Raw genomic sequence first — 14,463 nt, 5'->3', positions numbered from 1 at the left:
TCATTTTATTTAATTACTTCTGTTTCTGCTAACTATATTTGTTATTTTTTTATGTAAAAAGCAAGCAGGTGAACATATTACACTCTTAGATCGAATGTTGCCTGCCTGTGTCTATTGATCTTGAACTTTTGTAGGCTGTAGTGTTCGGGAAAGCTGTTCTTTGGAAGCTGATTCCACAGGCTTACACTTCTTCAAAGAAAGGAGGATCGATAATTTGACGTTATGGATATCTGCAGGCGAACTTGGTGCTCTTGAGCCACGTCTGCCGGTCGAGTGGATCTTGTACATACTGCTCTAGATGGGATTATTTTGGACAGCTCAGAAGAGCATCTGCCGTGGTAGTATCTGTAAAACAGAGTCAACTCTGGATCGCCTAAGTCGAACTGCTCTCTTCTGTGTTGAGTCGAGAATCTTCAGGGTATGCTTGGGACTCGAGCTCCACATGTGAGAGAAATATTTCAAAAATGGACGAATCTGGGCCTTGTAGAGGACTAGAAGCTGTTGCGGGGTATATAGCATTTTCGTTTTAAAGAAGGCTCCAAGTTTTTGTGAAGGTGCCTTGGTTAAATCAATGCATCAATACACAAACGATCAAAACCATCAACCAATCGATGATTCCGAGCAGTGTCATAATAAATCTGAATTTTACGTAATGAACGGCATCCAAAGCGTGGAAATAAACAATGTCAACTAGCAAGGTAATAGCATTAGCATTTCAAGTATAATTTCCATTAGAAAGAAAAAACTATGACGTGGCGTTACTGGAATGTTTGAAGGAAGAAATCGCGAAGAAGCGGCCCCATTTTAAGAGGAAGAAAGTGCTTTTCTATTAAGGCAATGCTCCGTGTCACAAATCGATGGCAAAATTGGGCTTCGAATTGCTCTAAGCTGTCCAAGTTTATGGTCAACTCTGAATCGCCTTTCGATTTGCTTTCCTCTGTATTGAGTCGAGCATCTTCAGGGTATGCCGGTACTGCGTCCGGGCTCCAAATGTGCGAGCATATTTCAAGGATGGACGAATATGATAGTTTTTATTTTCAAATAAAAATTTTGGACCGGATTGTTTGACTCGACGTGAGGTGATTTAGTTTTTTTATAGTTAAACTAAAACGAGGATGTAGAAAAGTTCCTGGCACTCGAAATTAGGAGATGAATATATTGTTTTTATACAATTATTTATTAATAAAGGCAACTATTGTTTACTCTTGAGTTACTCAAGGTTCGGACACAATTGAGTCTACTGTGTGTGTAGACATTTCACCAATCAGTTGGCAACTAGGTGTCTTAGGTCACTTTATACCTTAGTTTCTTTTTAATAGCTCAGTGTGCATTGGAAGTAAGTTTCAAAATAAATAGATATAATATATATTTATAAAATCGCTCAATAAAGGCTTTCTCGAAACAATTTAGACCCTAACGAACTTATATATTAAGGTAGGTACTGTTACCAAGTTGTATACCTTCATTTTTATATCTTCGCTTATTTTTTCTTCCCGATTATTTTATTATTTACTTAGAGAATAGCATATTTGATTGACTTTTCTCACTTTGTTCTCAATTTCTATGTCCGTTTTCCACTTCACTTCATCTATTATTTATTCTTTAATTCTTAGTTCTTTCTTATGTTCTTTTTTTCCTTTCCCACCGTTCTTTTGCAATTTTTGATATTTATTTCCATTCTCAGTTCTTCTATGGTATCTACCACGTATCTACTTTTTCTTCCATTCCCTCAAATGTATATGCTACTGTTACTATATATTCTGTATGTACTAATTCATCTATTTTCACTGATTCTAGGTTTCTGCAACCAATTATTCTCCTCAAGTTTATGTTTCTTCTCTTCTTCTTGTCCAAGAAATGTTAGAACTCATAAGCTTTGATGAATATTCTCATCATCATCTCTTCACAATTACAAGACTTTTAAAACGTAAAGAACTTCCATTAAAACATTAGGGAAGCTAGAATCATCTAGTATTTTAAGAAGAAAAGTTCTAAGAACTGTAGGGTTAATTTCAGTCCACTTAATTCATTAAGTCAACAAACCTCAATAAACCTATGAAGTTATAAAATTTTCCACCAACGAGAACAGTGGTTCATCAACATTTCATTTATGTATATGATTACTTTCAAAGTTCATAAGAGAATTATTTCAAACCCCAGGCATAAGAGTTGGTGTGGAAATACCTTCCACAATACGACACCAGAGAAAAAAATGAGAATCTACAATTCCTCGCGTGAAAATTTAAACCAAAAATTCAAATGGTCATTTATTTTGATGGTATACTATAATTTTCTTATTTTCTATATTTTTATTCATACAGTGACGTCGTCAGATAGTTGTCCATTCAGTTAGGTTATTCTTTTTTTCTGTTAATTTGGCCTATGCTAACATGATTATGTGGTTAGGGAATATTCTCGAATTTCTATAAAAATCTTGAAAGAATATCCTAGGGCTTCGGATTCGTCATGAAATCAGTGCACTACAGAAATTGACAGTCGAATTTAGATAAACATTGAAATTTTCAAGATTTGAACCTTAATTTCAGTTAATCATGGATTTTTGGAATAAATGGTTATAGATAATCTGATTTTTAACAAAACCATACAAGAAATCAGATTCATGTCAACCATTTCACGGATGGTAAAATTAGATATTTAGCTTCTTTGGATATAACAAGCTTCATACGATTTTTTTTTTAAATTCTGATATATGTAAAGCATTTGTGCTAATGAGAGACTAGCTTTCTTATACCCAATGCATAGAAGTGTGCTGGAGAACATAAGGAGGTCCTTACAGCGTTTTGGAGCTCTTCGTTGGTATTCAAGCATTGTCCACCTAACCAATTTTCGAAATAAATAATACTATTAGATCAGGACTGTTTCCAAAATTTCGAGGAACTTCTTTTATCACATTGGTACAAGGCGGCCGCACATTTTTATGGATCAGAACGCGAGATGAGAGCATGCCTTCTGGTTTGTTTTTCGGCGCTCTCCGGAGGTGATCTAGGACCTTACGGTAGACTTACGCCAATATTTTTCAACGTACCATGAAACAAACAAGATGGATGAAAACATTATACACATTGTTTTCATAGTCAAATTCACAGTTTTTTTGGTGTGTCGGAAGATATTGCTTTGATTGTTATTTGGACTCTGGAATATCGTTCAGTACTCCAGTCTAGTTTCCAGTAGCAATAGTCTTTTAGAAACCGTTTCCCTCACTGTTATATCATTCGAGAAACTTCAGAGGCAATGTAAGAAAGCGTAGTCCTCGTATAATTGACGCAAGCATTTTTGTGATTTTTAATCATAGTCTGTTTTGAATTGTCAATTAATTTAATTTTTATTGATTTATTTATTGAGAGTTAACTACTTGTACTTATTGGGTTAAATTTACAGTATATGGAGGAAATAGATTGTTTACTGAATTCAGTATTAATGACAAAATACCAATCTTGTGTCATAATCATTAAGAAATAAATTTGAATAAAATATGGATGTTTATGATTTACCTTTTGTAAAAAATACTATAAATACGTACGCTAATGTAATTGTTTCATTTTTTATTTTGTAATAATGTTAGCCTAATTATAGAAATTGTCTGTTAAGCAGTATTATCGTTTGGTTTTTTTTTGAAGAAATAACATCGGCATTCTAATCTAAACATGCATTTGGTTTGGTGTTTTTTTTTATACTTTGTTAGTGGTATATCAGCAATTTTCGAAAATGGTAATTTTTTGTTTTATATTAGAGTAGTTTTCTATATTTTATTGGGTTTTATATTAAATCAGGATCTTATTACAAACTGTTAAATACAATATAAAACAACTTGATAAGAAACTTTTCAAATTAATTGAACATTTATATACAGGTTTCTAAATTTATGCGACAAAATTCAGGAGCTAATTGCTCGTATGAAATTGAGATGGGCCTTTCCTATAACAAAATTTCCTCAGCACTCACCTTTTCGAGATATCACCCCTAAAAGGTGGCGACTAAAATTGAGTTTTATTTTTTTTTTTCGGTGAGTGTAGAAACTTGAAATTCTGTAATGTTCGTGTACTCGAAAAGGACTAAGTGTATTTTTTCAATATTCTTGTTACATTATACGGTGGTGAAATTAGCAACCCTTACTTTATTTCACCCTTACTTTTTTTCAAGATAAAGTTTCATGAAATAAAATTATAACTTGAAATCCTTGTTTTCTTAAAAATATTTATTAAATAAAATAAAATTTCATGAAACGTCATCTCAGAAAATATTTGATACTAAATGAAGTGAGGCTTACTAATTACACCCCCTTATAATGTAACAGGAATATTGAAAGAATACCCTTAGTTTGTCCTTTGCAAGTGCACGAAAATTAAAGAATTTCTAACATTATTGAAGGCTTAAAAAATATATAAAACACAATTTTAGCCACTAAGGGTGATATCTTGGAAAGGGGAAGGAAGGACCCATCTTAATTTGTACCGTGAGGATTTTCATCTGCCAATAAATATTAATTATGCCAATTAATACAACCGTCTTGTGTGAAACCACCTTCATCAGTAAACAGAACTTTTGCAACAAATGTATTATCAATCCGTTGTTTATACAGAAACCAATGAGCCTAGGTCAGTCTTGCGGTAGGGGTAAAAAAGTTATTCCTGGAAAATTTTAATACCTTCTGAAAGTATATTCAGTAAATAATTACAATTTATGATAATTTTTTTCAGAATGTCTCTTTATGACGAACGGTTTCCTTGGCATGTACAACGATCTAAAAATCTACGTATCTTCTAAACCATACATTTTATGGTTATACAAAGAATATCTTTTTCTTAAAACATCGATTGAAAAATTCATTTTTGCAATGTTTAGATTGTAGAAGCTGTCCTTGAAAAGAAGTTCTGGATTGTTAACCATTGAGTATGAGTCGTCATTCATAGTTTTCGAATGTAAGCTCCTAAACTCCTCATCAGCAACAAAAAGTCGAGAAATTGCATTTAGAAAATGCCAAAATTGGTGCTTTTCAGGTGCTAATAAGGTGCTTGTGGAAAATTTAGATGACGAAAATCATATTCCAACGGGAGAAAAATTCAGGGTACCTGATACTACTATAAAAAAGGCAAAATATAAAATGATTTTTAAAATGCTAAATATTTAAGTGCTTTAACAGAAAAAAGAAAACATTGCAATTTATGGGTGATAAAAGCCATAGAGCCGCCATGAGTTAAGCAATACGTCCAGGGTATGATTTTTTCTCTTCGAACCTGTTAGAGATTGAGGTGCTAATTAAGTGCTCACAAAATAATCAGAAGAAAGTCGAGAAATATCATTTCTACAGTGTTTGGAGACCTTAAAATCACCACGCTTGATGTACTAAATCCTAGTAAGATGTTTCCAGTCAGTTTTAGCAGTAAAAAATTTCTACTAGAACTTAGTACATCAGGTGTAGTGGTTGCAAGGTTTCCAAACAATGTAGAAATTATATTTCTTGACTGTTCCGATTATTTAGTGAGCACCTAATTAGCACTTTTTAAAATGGACAAAACCTAATAGGACTTAGTACATCAGGCATGGTGGTTTCCAGGTCTCCAACCACTGTAGAAATGATATTTCTCGACTGACTTGTGAGCACTCAATTAGCACCACATTCTCTAATAGCTTCGAAGATAAAAAATAATCCCCTGGACGTATTGTAATTATTTTCATTACGTTGCTAGCATCACGTTTACCTAGCACAGTATTCCGTTAATGTGAAAATTACAGAGCACCTAATTTTTGAGCTTGGCACCTAATTAACACCTAAAAAGCACCCAATTTTGGTACTTTCTAAATGCAATTAGAAAATATACTTAAATATAAGTTCTGATTTCGCAACTTTAAATGCCTATAACTCGTATGAGAAAAATTGATCATGTCACAGCATTATTTTCACGGCATATATGCACTCCCGAATTTTTTGCATAAAGTCCCGGAACAACCTTTATAGTATCAATATATATTATCAATAGTTACTATATTTAAAATGAAAACAATATCGCTCCTTTATTTATGACAAAATAGTTTTTATTTGCTATTTATAATAAATTGATAATTATTTTTAGAAATAACTCTGAAATGCAAAGGAAAAAGTTTCAAAAATGTAACACTAACGGCATATTATCCTGATTATACTAACTCTGATCAAGAGAACGGATATCAGGATATGAAGGGGAAAAAATTAAGAACTTTACAGGTGAGGTTTTATTATTATACTAGAGATGATTGACCGCTTATTCAAAACTTGTTTAGAAATGGCTTTCCACAGAAGTAAAATCGTCGAATTATGTATAATTTTTAGGATTATATAGACAATAGAGCTGACTTTGTAACGCTTGCAATGGACAAAAAACTTTCTATTCCATATGGAACAAGAGTATGCATACCTGAATTGAACGAACATTTTGGTCACCGAATTCTTTTGGAAGTTCGCGATACTTCTTATGAGTTAACAGGTACTGGTTATAATCGGGCAGATATCTGTGTTAGAAGCGAAATAGACAGTTACGATATAAATGTGAATAGATTTGTAACATTGGTTTTGGTTTAAATGATTATAACATATCAAATAAAATAATTTAGCTTAACCTACAATTATGAGTAACGTCTTTTATTATTGAAGAGCGATCTTGATTATTTTTGAACAAGCTGATGGAATATGTAATATTAATATGTCAAACTAAAAACACCTTGTATATATCCAGTGATTTGACATTTGTTTCATAGTTGATATTATAATTGATACAACGCGGTGGAATCTAAAGCTACAAACGTGGGCTTTTTGTTTTGATATTTTCAAAACAACTTTCTCAGTACATTTTTAATGATTTCCAGAAAGGGTGTAATTGATTTGATTTTTTATAGATTCATATGTAACGCTCGCCAAGGAAATGAAAACTTTAACATTTATACGTAATTCCATACAGTTCCAGTGTCAGAATCAGGTCTTATGAAAACGAATTCAGACGACCATCACAAAATTCATCCTGTAGCAAAGTGCAACCACGTTTAAATTTAGAAAATCAGCGTAACACGGTGGCTCAAGATGGTGCTTTATCACAAAAAGTCGAAGCGAGTTCATTGGTACATAAACAATTTTTTGACAAAGTTGAATTTTTCAAGTATCTGTAAACAACTCAAATAGCACTCTTATTACAACACGTTCTGAGTACGTCCATCATTAAAAATGTCAAACTTTATGATGGCAATGTTAGATTTTACATACTCAAATCAATGTTGTCATACCTCAAAACTTAAATACTACCTACATCACCCAAAAAGTCATATTATCGACACACAGATGTCGCTGCCATTGTCAAATCCAAATGACGTTTATGAAGTACCAATTTTCAAAAGACTAAAAAAGTGACAGCCATTTAAGCGTGTCTTAATTTATCATTGCTTCACGATGAAAAAAATACTCTACTAGCTCAGCAATGGCCTCAAAAGTATTATCCGGATTCTGCTCCATCGAAGAGAATTATTTGTTATTGGTTTGCTGAATTTAAATGTGGTCGTATAAACAACGATGATGATGAACGTTCTGGTTGTCTAATTGAGGTGGTTACTCCAAAAAAAGTCAACAAATTGGTTCAGAGCAGTGTTTGGCCATGTTTACACGTAATAAATCAGATTTTTTGCATAAATATGCGACAATGGATAATACATGGATCCATCACTTCACTTCGGAATAGAAACGATCATCATCTGAGTGGACTAAATCCGGTGAACTACGTCCAAAGTGTCCAAAAGCACAACATTCAGCTGTGAAGATTATGGCTTCGGTATTTTGGAATGCGCATTGAACATCGACTATCTCCAAAAGGGAAAGACAATTTATATATAATACTACATCGAGCTGTTAGATCGTTTTAATGCAAAAATCAAGAAAAATCGGCTTCATATATCGAAGAAAAACCACTGTTTCACCAAGACAATGCATGCACCAATTCACAAGTCGTTGGCAACGATGATTAAATTGAACGAATTACAGTTTGAATTGCTCCCCCATTCACCATATAGCCCCCAGTGACTATTGGCTATTCACTAATCTCAAAAAATGCTTGCTGATAAGAAATTTAGCTCAAATGAAGAAGCAATTACTGAAACTGAAGTCTATTTGGGGGCTAAATACAAATACTTCTACAAGCACGGCATCGAGCAGTTAGAGAAGCGTTGGAATGATTTTGAATATTACATTAATGAATAAAATAGATTTTTGACAAAAAATGTGTTTTTATTAGTTAGTCACACGACTTATTGAGTGTTAGCAATTCTCGTATTTGTATATAATTCCATATTCAATTTATTTTCGTTTTAAATATTTGTAGGTTATGTCGTAGATCTTCTTTCGATCTCGTTACCAATACCAAATCTACGAATATTAATTCCGTTCTTTATATTGGCTCCATCCTCTAAGTCTCTATATTATAAATTTTCATCTCACTTTGCTCTTTTTATTGTTTCATTTATTACTATTTAAAAAGTAGTGGGCATAACACATTTTTGTTTAACACGATCATCTTCTTATTAGCTTTGTATATTGTTTTTATCATTTCTATTGTCTTTTGATCTATATGACAGTTTTCGAGTATTTTGAATACATCTTGGAGAAGGTCATGCTAACTATCATTTGGCATCGTGAAGGTGTAATTTCAATAGACTTCTCCCAAAAAGAAACCACAAATACAAGTGCCCATTCAGATCCAAAATTACGTGAGGCTATGAAAGAAAAAGCACCGGGAAAGTTGCTTCAAAGTATTTTCTTGCACTAGGATAAAGCACGGTCCGTAAAGGACGAACAGACGGGAGCGGAAGTTTACTTTGAGGTTTTGGGAATAAGGGAATCCTTGAGGCTTAGAAATGGCTGCAACATACTGCAGGCCGAGCTGCGGGCAATAGAACGAACCGCGGAACTAATCCGACGCAGAGATGAAACGGTGCATGACATCACAATCTACACGTATAACCAAGCGGTTCTGAGATCACTATCGTCTACGGTAGTGAGATCTAGGTCAGTGCTGAGTTGTCGCAAAGCCCTGTCATGGATTCGTGACCGAAAGGTTAGACTCTGCTGGATACCTGGACACAGCAATATAGAAGGAATCAAATGGCAGACAAGCTAGCCAAATTGGGAACCACCAGGAGCGGGGACAAAGCGGTGGGCTTGCCACTACCACCGATCAAATTGTTGAGAGACACAATAGATAGAGCATTAAGAGGGAGAGCACAGCAAGAGATGGAGTAATAGAGATGACTGTGCCATCTCACGCTCCTCGTGGCCGGTGCTACAGAAGAAGAAGATAATAGAACTGCTAGGCTATGGGAAAGCCTCGATCCGAAGGGTCATAGCAGTGATTACTGGTCACTGCACAGTAGGCTCTAGACTCAGGAAAATGGGTATCAGAACCGAAGATTTCTGTGCAGAATGCAGTTAAGAGGAAGAGACAATAGAACATCTAATGTGTCACTGCATAGCATTGGCGTCGAAACGACTACAATGCATGGGTAATTAAACATTGGAATGTCTGGAAGAAGCAGTGGAGCTGGGTGTTAAGGACCTGAATTACTTCATTGCAAACTGGAAAAGCTTGGGAAGGGGGCAAGGGAAGTGAAATGGTGCTGACTGAAAAGTCAGCAAGGGCATCACAAAGGGCCTAAGGCCTGCGAGTGGATCTCGGCTGAAAGTGGAGGTGACTCTGTTAATCTAAGCTAACATAGGATAAAGCACCTAGTCCGCTATAGCTCAGGCAGACTGCGAATTAATCTTTATCAAAACTATGCAAAAGAAGAAATTATAGAGTTAATATAAACAGTGTTTGTATATAATAAGAACTCATTGAAACCAAAAAAATATTTGTTTTATTTCTTAATAAATCAATGAGGATATTTATGGTACTTAGCGACAAGGGTCGTCTTCTTTACCTCTACTTGTAAGCAGAGGTTTAGTATACTGTTGACGAGACCTCATAATATTAACACCCATATTGTTAATAGTATCATAGTACTCGCTGTTACCCGTTCTGTGTACAAACCACTCATCTATTGCTGTTGGTGCTAGAAAAATAAAAGATTTAAAATATTAGTATGGTCACTTCATATCCGACACATGAAAGAGTTAAATTTATTTATGGAATATTACCAAGAAATAGTAGTCATGTTTTAATACCTCTATAATAGTGAATCTGCATATCTACCATAAAAGGGCATCAAAGAGGTTATGAGAGTTAAAAAATTGAGTTATAAGCTCTATTTGGTTGATAGTATTTCTTATTCTGCGGAAAATATGTAGATTGAATGAATTATAAGAACCATGTACTCATAAGGAAACTTTGAACCATTTATGAAGCAATTAGTCTTTTGGAAAAAGAATGATTTTCATGAAAAGAATAAATAAGAATAAAGGTAGAAGTTATTTTAATTTGAATCGACAGAATCGATAGGAGAAAATTGGAGAAGGAAAGTTATACTTACTTCTTTGGAAACTGATTTGTGGACAAACATCTACAAACGGCTTAGGGAAGGTACTGGTCCTGAATTTAGTAGGATCTCTCTGTCCGCGACCTAATCCTATAACTTCTCCTTTAACTGGAATTCCTACTGGAGAATCGATAGCTGCCATCAGTTTTTTATATGCAGTAACAGGTAAGCCTTTTTTAATAAAATCTGTTTGATAGATAGTCTCCATTTTTTCATCATCATTGTCACAAGGATGGTCAAGGATATCGCTGGATAATATTGCCATCTACAAGGAAAAGTAATTGTAGTCTACATGTGAATTCAACGGAGAAATGAAATGATCAATAATAAATTCCACTATCGTACTTAATATGAGTTTACAAATGCATCTTTTGGTTTTTAAAATGTGTTGAATAGCCAAAATAGAACCAATCGATTGCTTGTTAAATTACCTATATAATTCAAATTTATTAAAAACGTATGAAATATTAATTTAATTTTCAGCCCACATTACTGACTACCGTTTCAACTTTTCAATCGATAATTTTGAGGGGTGAAGCTCCCTCAAGATAAATAAATAGAAAAAAATAATTTTCACAAAAATATAGCAATGTTACCCAGAGGTTTCAACCAGTATTGTTTTTGAAAGGTATCGAAGTTGTTCAATCAATAGTTATAGTTGAATTTGTCGATTATTTAGTGATAATGGGCTCTTTTATTGAATTTTGTATCGTTTATGAATATCATTAAACTATAAAGATTGTCATGATTCTATATATACTATATAATAGTGAAAGGTACCTTACAATATTTTGTTACTAATAAATCGTGAGCATTTGATTTTACACAAAATTGTTATTAAATTTATGGAATCAAGATAATTTAATCAGAAATACCACAATATATGACATGAATGCAAAATAGAACTTGTTACTGTTAAGTGGCAATAAAAATTTGGTTAATTACACAATCTTAAAATTTACCACAAAAGACAATTTTGAAAATTTTAACATATCGAAATAAACTTAAAAGATGATGTATGAAAGACTTTAATTTAGTTGTAAGTAGCTTTAATTCCATGATTTAAAACAGATTAACTAACTATAGATTTTAGGAATTGCATTTTTCTGTAATATCATCGAAATAAACGTCATTGTCTATAATTTTATTTGAGATTTCATCTCCTTGCCTATAAGATGTGAATAGATTATTCTAGCCTGGTAGCTTACATTTTTAGGGCCAATTTTACAACCTAGACTAAAACTGGAGATTAAATTAAGGTTTACAATATGGTTTAATGCTAGTTTAAGCAAATAATAAGGTCACAGTTAAGCAGACATTTTTTTGCTAGTTGTCAATAGCGCGGAAATATGATTAAAATTTTTCCTATATTCGTATTAAAGCTGAATTGATTAAGAAAGTTATATAAACAAAAATGAATAATTTGCAATTGTAATTTCTCTAACCATGAAGTGGTGCCTTTGGTTGTGAAGAAACTTGCTCTAGGACGAATAACTTTTTGTTTTTTCGGCGCTTCGAAAATATTGATAATTTCTTCATCATTATCGTCGAGTTCATCAAATAAGAAGTGCAAAATCTCAATCATTTCACCAAAACTCTTTATAATATCGTAAAAATGTGGAAAATTTGAAAAAACTAGGTTCGGATCCTCCGTTTCACATTGAATTGACGTTTAAACTACCCCTGACCACTGGTAACATTTAAACCGAAGTTTGTCGGTAAACCCCACTTCACTTGTAAAATTCGGCCTTAGTGATTGATTATAATAAGTGCACTCATAGATGCCTCTTTCACCCGTCATCTGCTTCACTTAAATTGGGGTGAAATTCGTCTGGTGTCTGGCCGTTTAAATGGACATGGCCATCTAAGGCGCCATCTCATCATTATGGGCATTACAGATGAGCAAGAATGACGCTGGTGCATGGAAGGGGAAGAATCTGCAGCTCAGTTATAGTGAATGCTCAGCACTACACGTGCAAGGTTCGAACACTTGGGCAAGCCTCACAATTTGCATAGTGATATCCAAAGGTTCAGGACAAAGTGCCTGATTGGGACGTTTGCATTTGCTAATTTCAAGTGTACCTATAGTATAAGCTATCGACAACATTCAATATTTCGATAATTTTGTTATCCAAAATATGTAACCTAAGATCAATTTTTTTCGCACCTTCTTACTGAGTTCTTCTAGTTCCTTGTAAAGCTGCATTTCTTTTTGAGCCAGTTTTTTGTACCTTCCCATTTCTGGTTCGTATAGATGGAAATCACAGTGACAATAAGGTTCTACTAGTGTAGCCACGTAATCATTGTTAGGTTTGGCGCGTGCTGGAGGTTCAGAAGGTCTAAAAATGAGAATATTTTTATGTAATAAAAGTTTACTTTCTATTAAACAATTTCAGAAGTTATTACACACATCTCACACGTCTTTTTTAAAGGAAACGTAGCTACGCAGTGGGATATATTCCTACATGTATAAAATGAACTCGTGAGTGTAAACCTGACTATTCATAATTTGTTGAAATTCATGAAGATTGCTCACAGGGAATAAAATACCAATACCAATTTCTTGCAACTATTTAAAACCTCTATAATTATCGCTGTGTAGAAATTGAGAAGATTCAAGAAACACAAACTTCTTTCGCAAATGAGAGTTTTAAGTTTTTCTTTTCTCTGATATACAACACAATATAATTGTTATGAGCAGAGTGTTGAAAAAATTCTGTTTTTTGTACTTTTACCAAAGTATAACATATGCTTCTGTGCATACACTCCAGAAAAAACTTGTTAAATTCATTGCCAAAAAGAGATTTTAGAAGCAGAATGGGATTCTTCTGCTACTAACTTAAGAAAAGTAATGGAGAAGGGGACTAATTGAAGACACTTGTTGTAAGAGCAAGCCTAAAACATTCACATTACGACAAATGCTAACACCTACCTAATTTTATGAATGGGCAGTTGAAAATGTATCTGGAATGAATTTCACTTTCTCCATACAATATTGAAACGTTAAATCAAGGAAACTTTTGAGGAACTGTTCCAACCCAGCAGTCACTATTAGGAGAACACCGCAAAAAACTACTAGTTTGTGGTTTTATAACTGCTGTATATGACTGAAGGTGGTGGTTGCTTTATGTGTTGGATAAGAAGAGCTGATTGCAACTAAATGTAATTTTTCTACATCCCGCTGGTCCTTCATTATTATTGTCATATCCAAGAAAACCAAAGGTTAATACTGATCGATGTACTTTGTAGAGTTATTCTTAATATATTTACTTTACCTCAGAAAGTATGAAGTTCTGAATAACTTTTGCTTGAGACATTAGTATTAAAAATTCAATTTTGTGTAAAAAAATATAATTTATTCAGTTAATAATTCTTAGTAGCTTAGCTTACAAATATTTAAAAATCTCTCTGTCGAAATAACTTTCATATTCATTTTTACAGTGGTTTTTGACTTAGAATGTCAATATGATTTCTAAGAAAATTACATTTTTCCTTGTAAATTCTAATTGCTCATATTTAGAAAGGTTATATGCCATTCGATTGAGAAATGAAATCTGAAGTAATAAGAGGAAATTATACTAAATTTCTGTATTCAAATACTAGCCTTAGATAGATGTATTGAGATATTAATTAAATATTAATCTTCATTAAATTGATAATTATCATACCTAGAAACCATTGGCTTTGGATATGGCCATTTGTAGTCTCGTCTATTGCTAGTTAAAAACGTTTCCGAATCCGCCATTTTCACTTAAATTTGGAATTTACGATATTAATTACTTCACTTTTGTATTTTTCATCACTAAATTTTTAGCAGTCGATAAATACGGCCAAATTAATTTAAAAGTAACTCTTAGAATAGCATAAACTGCAAAATTTTGCGCCAACCTTAAAAGAATAGTCCAATAATCCATTTCATTACAATAATTGTCACATTGACAGTGAACACAACCACGA

At 33.3% G+C, this 14,463-nt stretch overlaps 2 protein-coding genes across 2 annotated transcripts; one reads left to right on the top strand and one right to left on the bottom strand.

Moving 5' to 3' along the window:
• Positions 1-3,653: 3,653 nt before the first annotated feature.
• LOC130895618 (uncharacterized) lies at positions 3,654-8,197 on the top strand. Its single transcript, XM_057803021.1, has 3 exons — positions 3,654-3,729; positions 6,093-6,223; positions 6,329-8,197. The coding sequence occupies exons 1-3, from the start codon at positions 3,666-3,668 to the stop codon at positions 6,575-6,577; spliced, it is 444 nt and encodes a 147-aa protein (XP_057659004.1). The 5' UTR covers positions 3,654-3,665; the 3' UTR covers positions 6,578-8,197.
• A 1,668-nt stretch (positions 8,198-9,865) lies between these two features.
• On the bottom strand, positions 9,866-14,463 carry LOC130895616 (uncharacterized). Its single transcript, XM_057803020.1, has 4 exons — positions 14,175-14,463; positions 12,674-12,845; positions 10,501-10,771; positions 9,866-10,083 (listed from the first exon to the last, which is right to left on the bottom strand). The coding sequence occupies exons 1-4, from the start codon at positions 14,249-14,251 to the stop codon at positions 9,926-9,928; spliced, it is 678 nt and encodes a 225-aa protein (XP_057659003.1). The 5' UTR covers positions 14,252-14,463; the 3' UTR covers positions 9,866-9,925.

Source organism: Diorhabda carinulata, chromosome 6, assembly GCF_026250575.1.
Source record: "Diorhabda carinulata isolate Delta chromosome 6, icDioCari1.1, whole genome shotgun sequence".
Taxonomy (NCBI): Eukaryota; Metazoa; Arthropoda; class Insecta; order Coleoptera; family Chrysomelidae; genus Diorhabda; species Diorhabda carinulata.
The sequence above is the reverse complement of the archived record's forward strand: the minus strand, read 5'-3'. Positions and strand labels throughout refer to the sequence as shown.

Coding starts and splice junctions, on each gene's coding strand:
- LOC130895618 (XM_057803021.1), top strand. CDS start 3,666: ATGCATTTGGTTTGGTGTTTTTTTTTATACTTTGTTAGTGGTATATCA. Junction 3,730..6,092: donor ATCAGCAATTTTCGAAAATG/GTAATTTTTTGT, acceptor AATTATTTTTAG/AAATAACTCTGAAATGCAAA. Junction 6,224..6,328: donor AAAAATTAAGAACTTTACAG/GTGAGGTTTTAT, acceptor TATAATTTTTAG/GATTATATAGACAATAGAGC.
- LOC130895616 (XM_057803020.1), bottom strand. CDS start 14,251: ATGGCGGATTCGGAAACGTTTTTAACTAGCAATAGACGAGACTACAAA. Junction 12,846..14,174: donor CCAAAGCCAATGGTTTCTAG/GTATGATAATTA, acceptor TCTCATTTTTAG/ACCTTCTGAACCTCCAGCAC. Junction 10,084..10,500: donor ACAAATCAGTTTCCAAAGAA/GTAAGTATAACT, acceptor TTATTTTTCTAG/CACCAACAGCAATAGATGAG.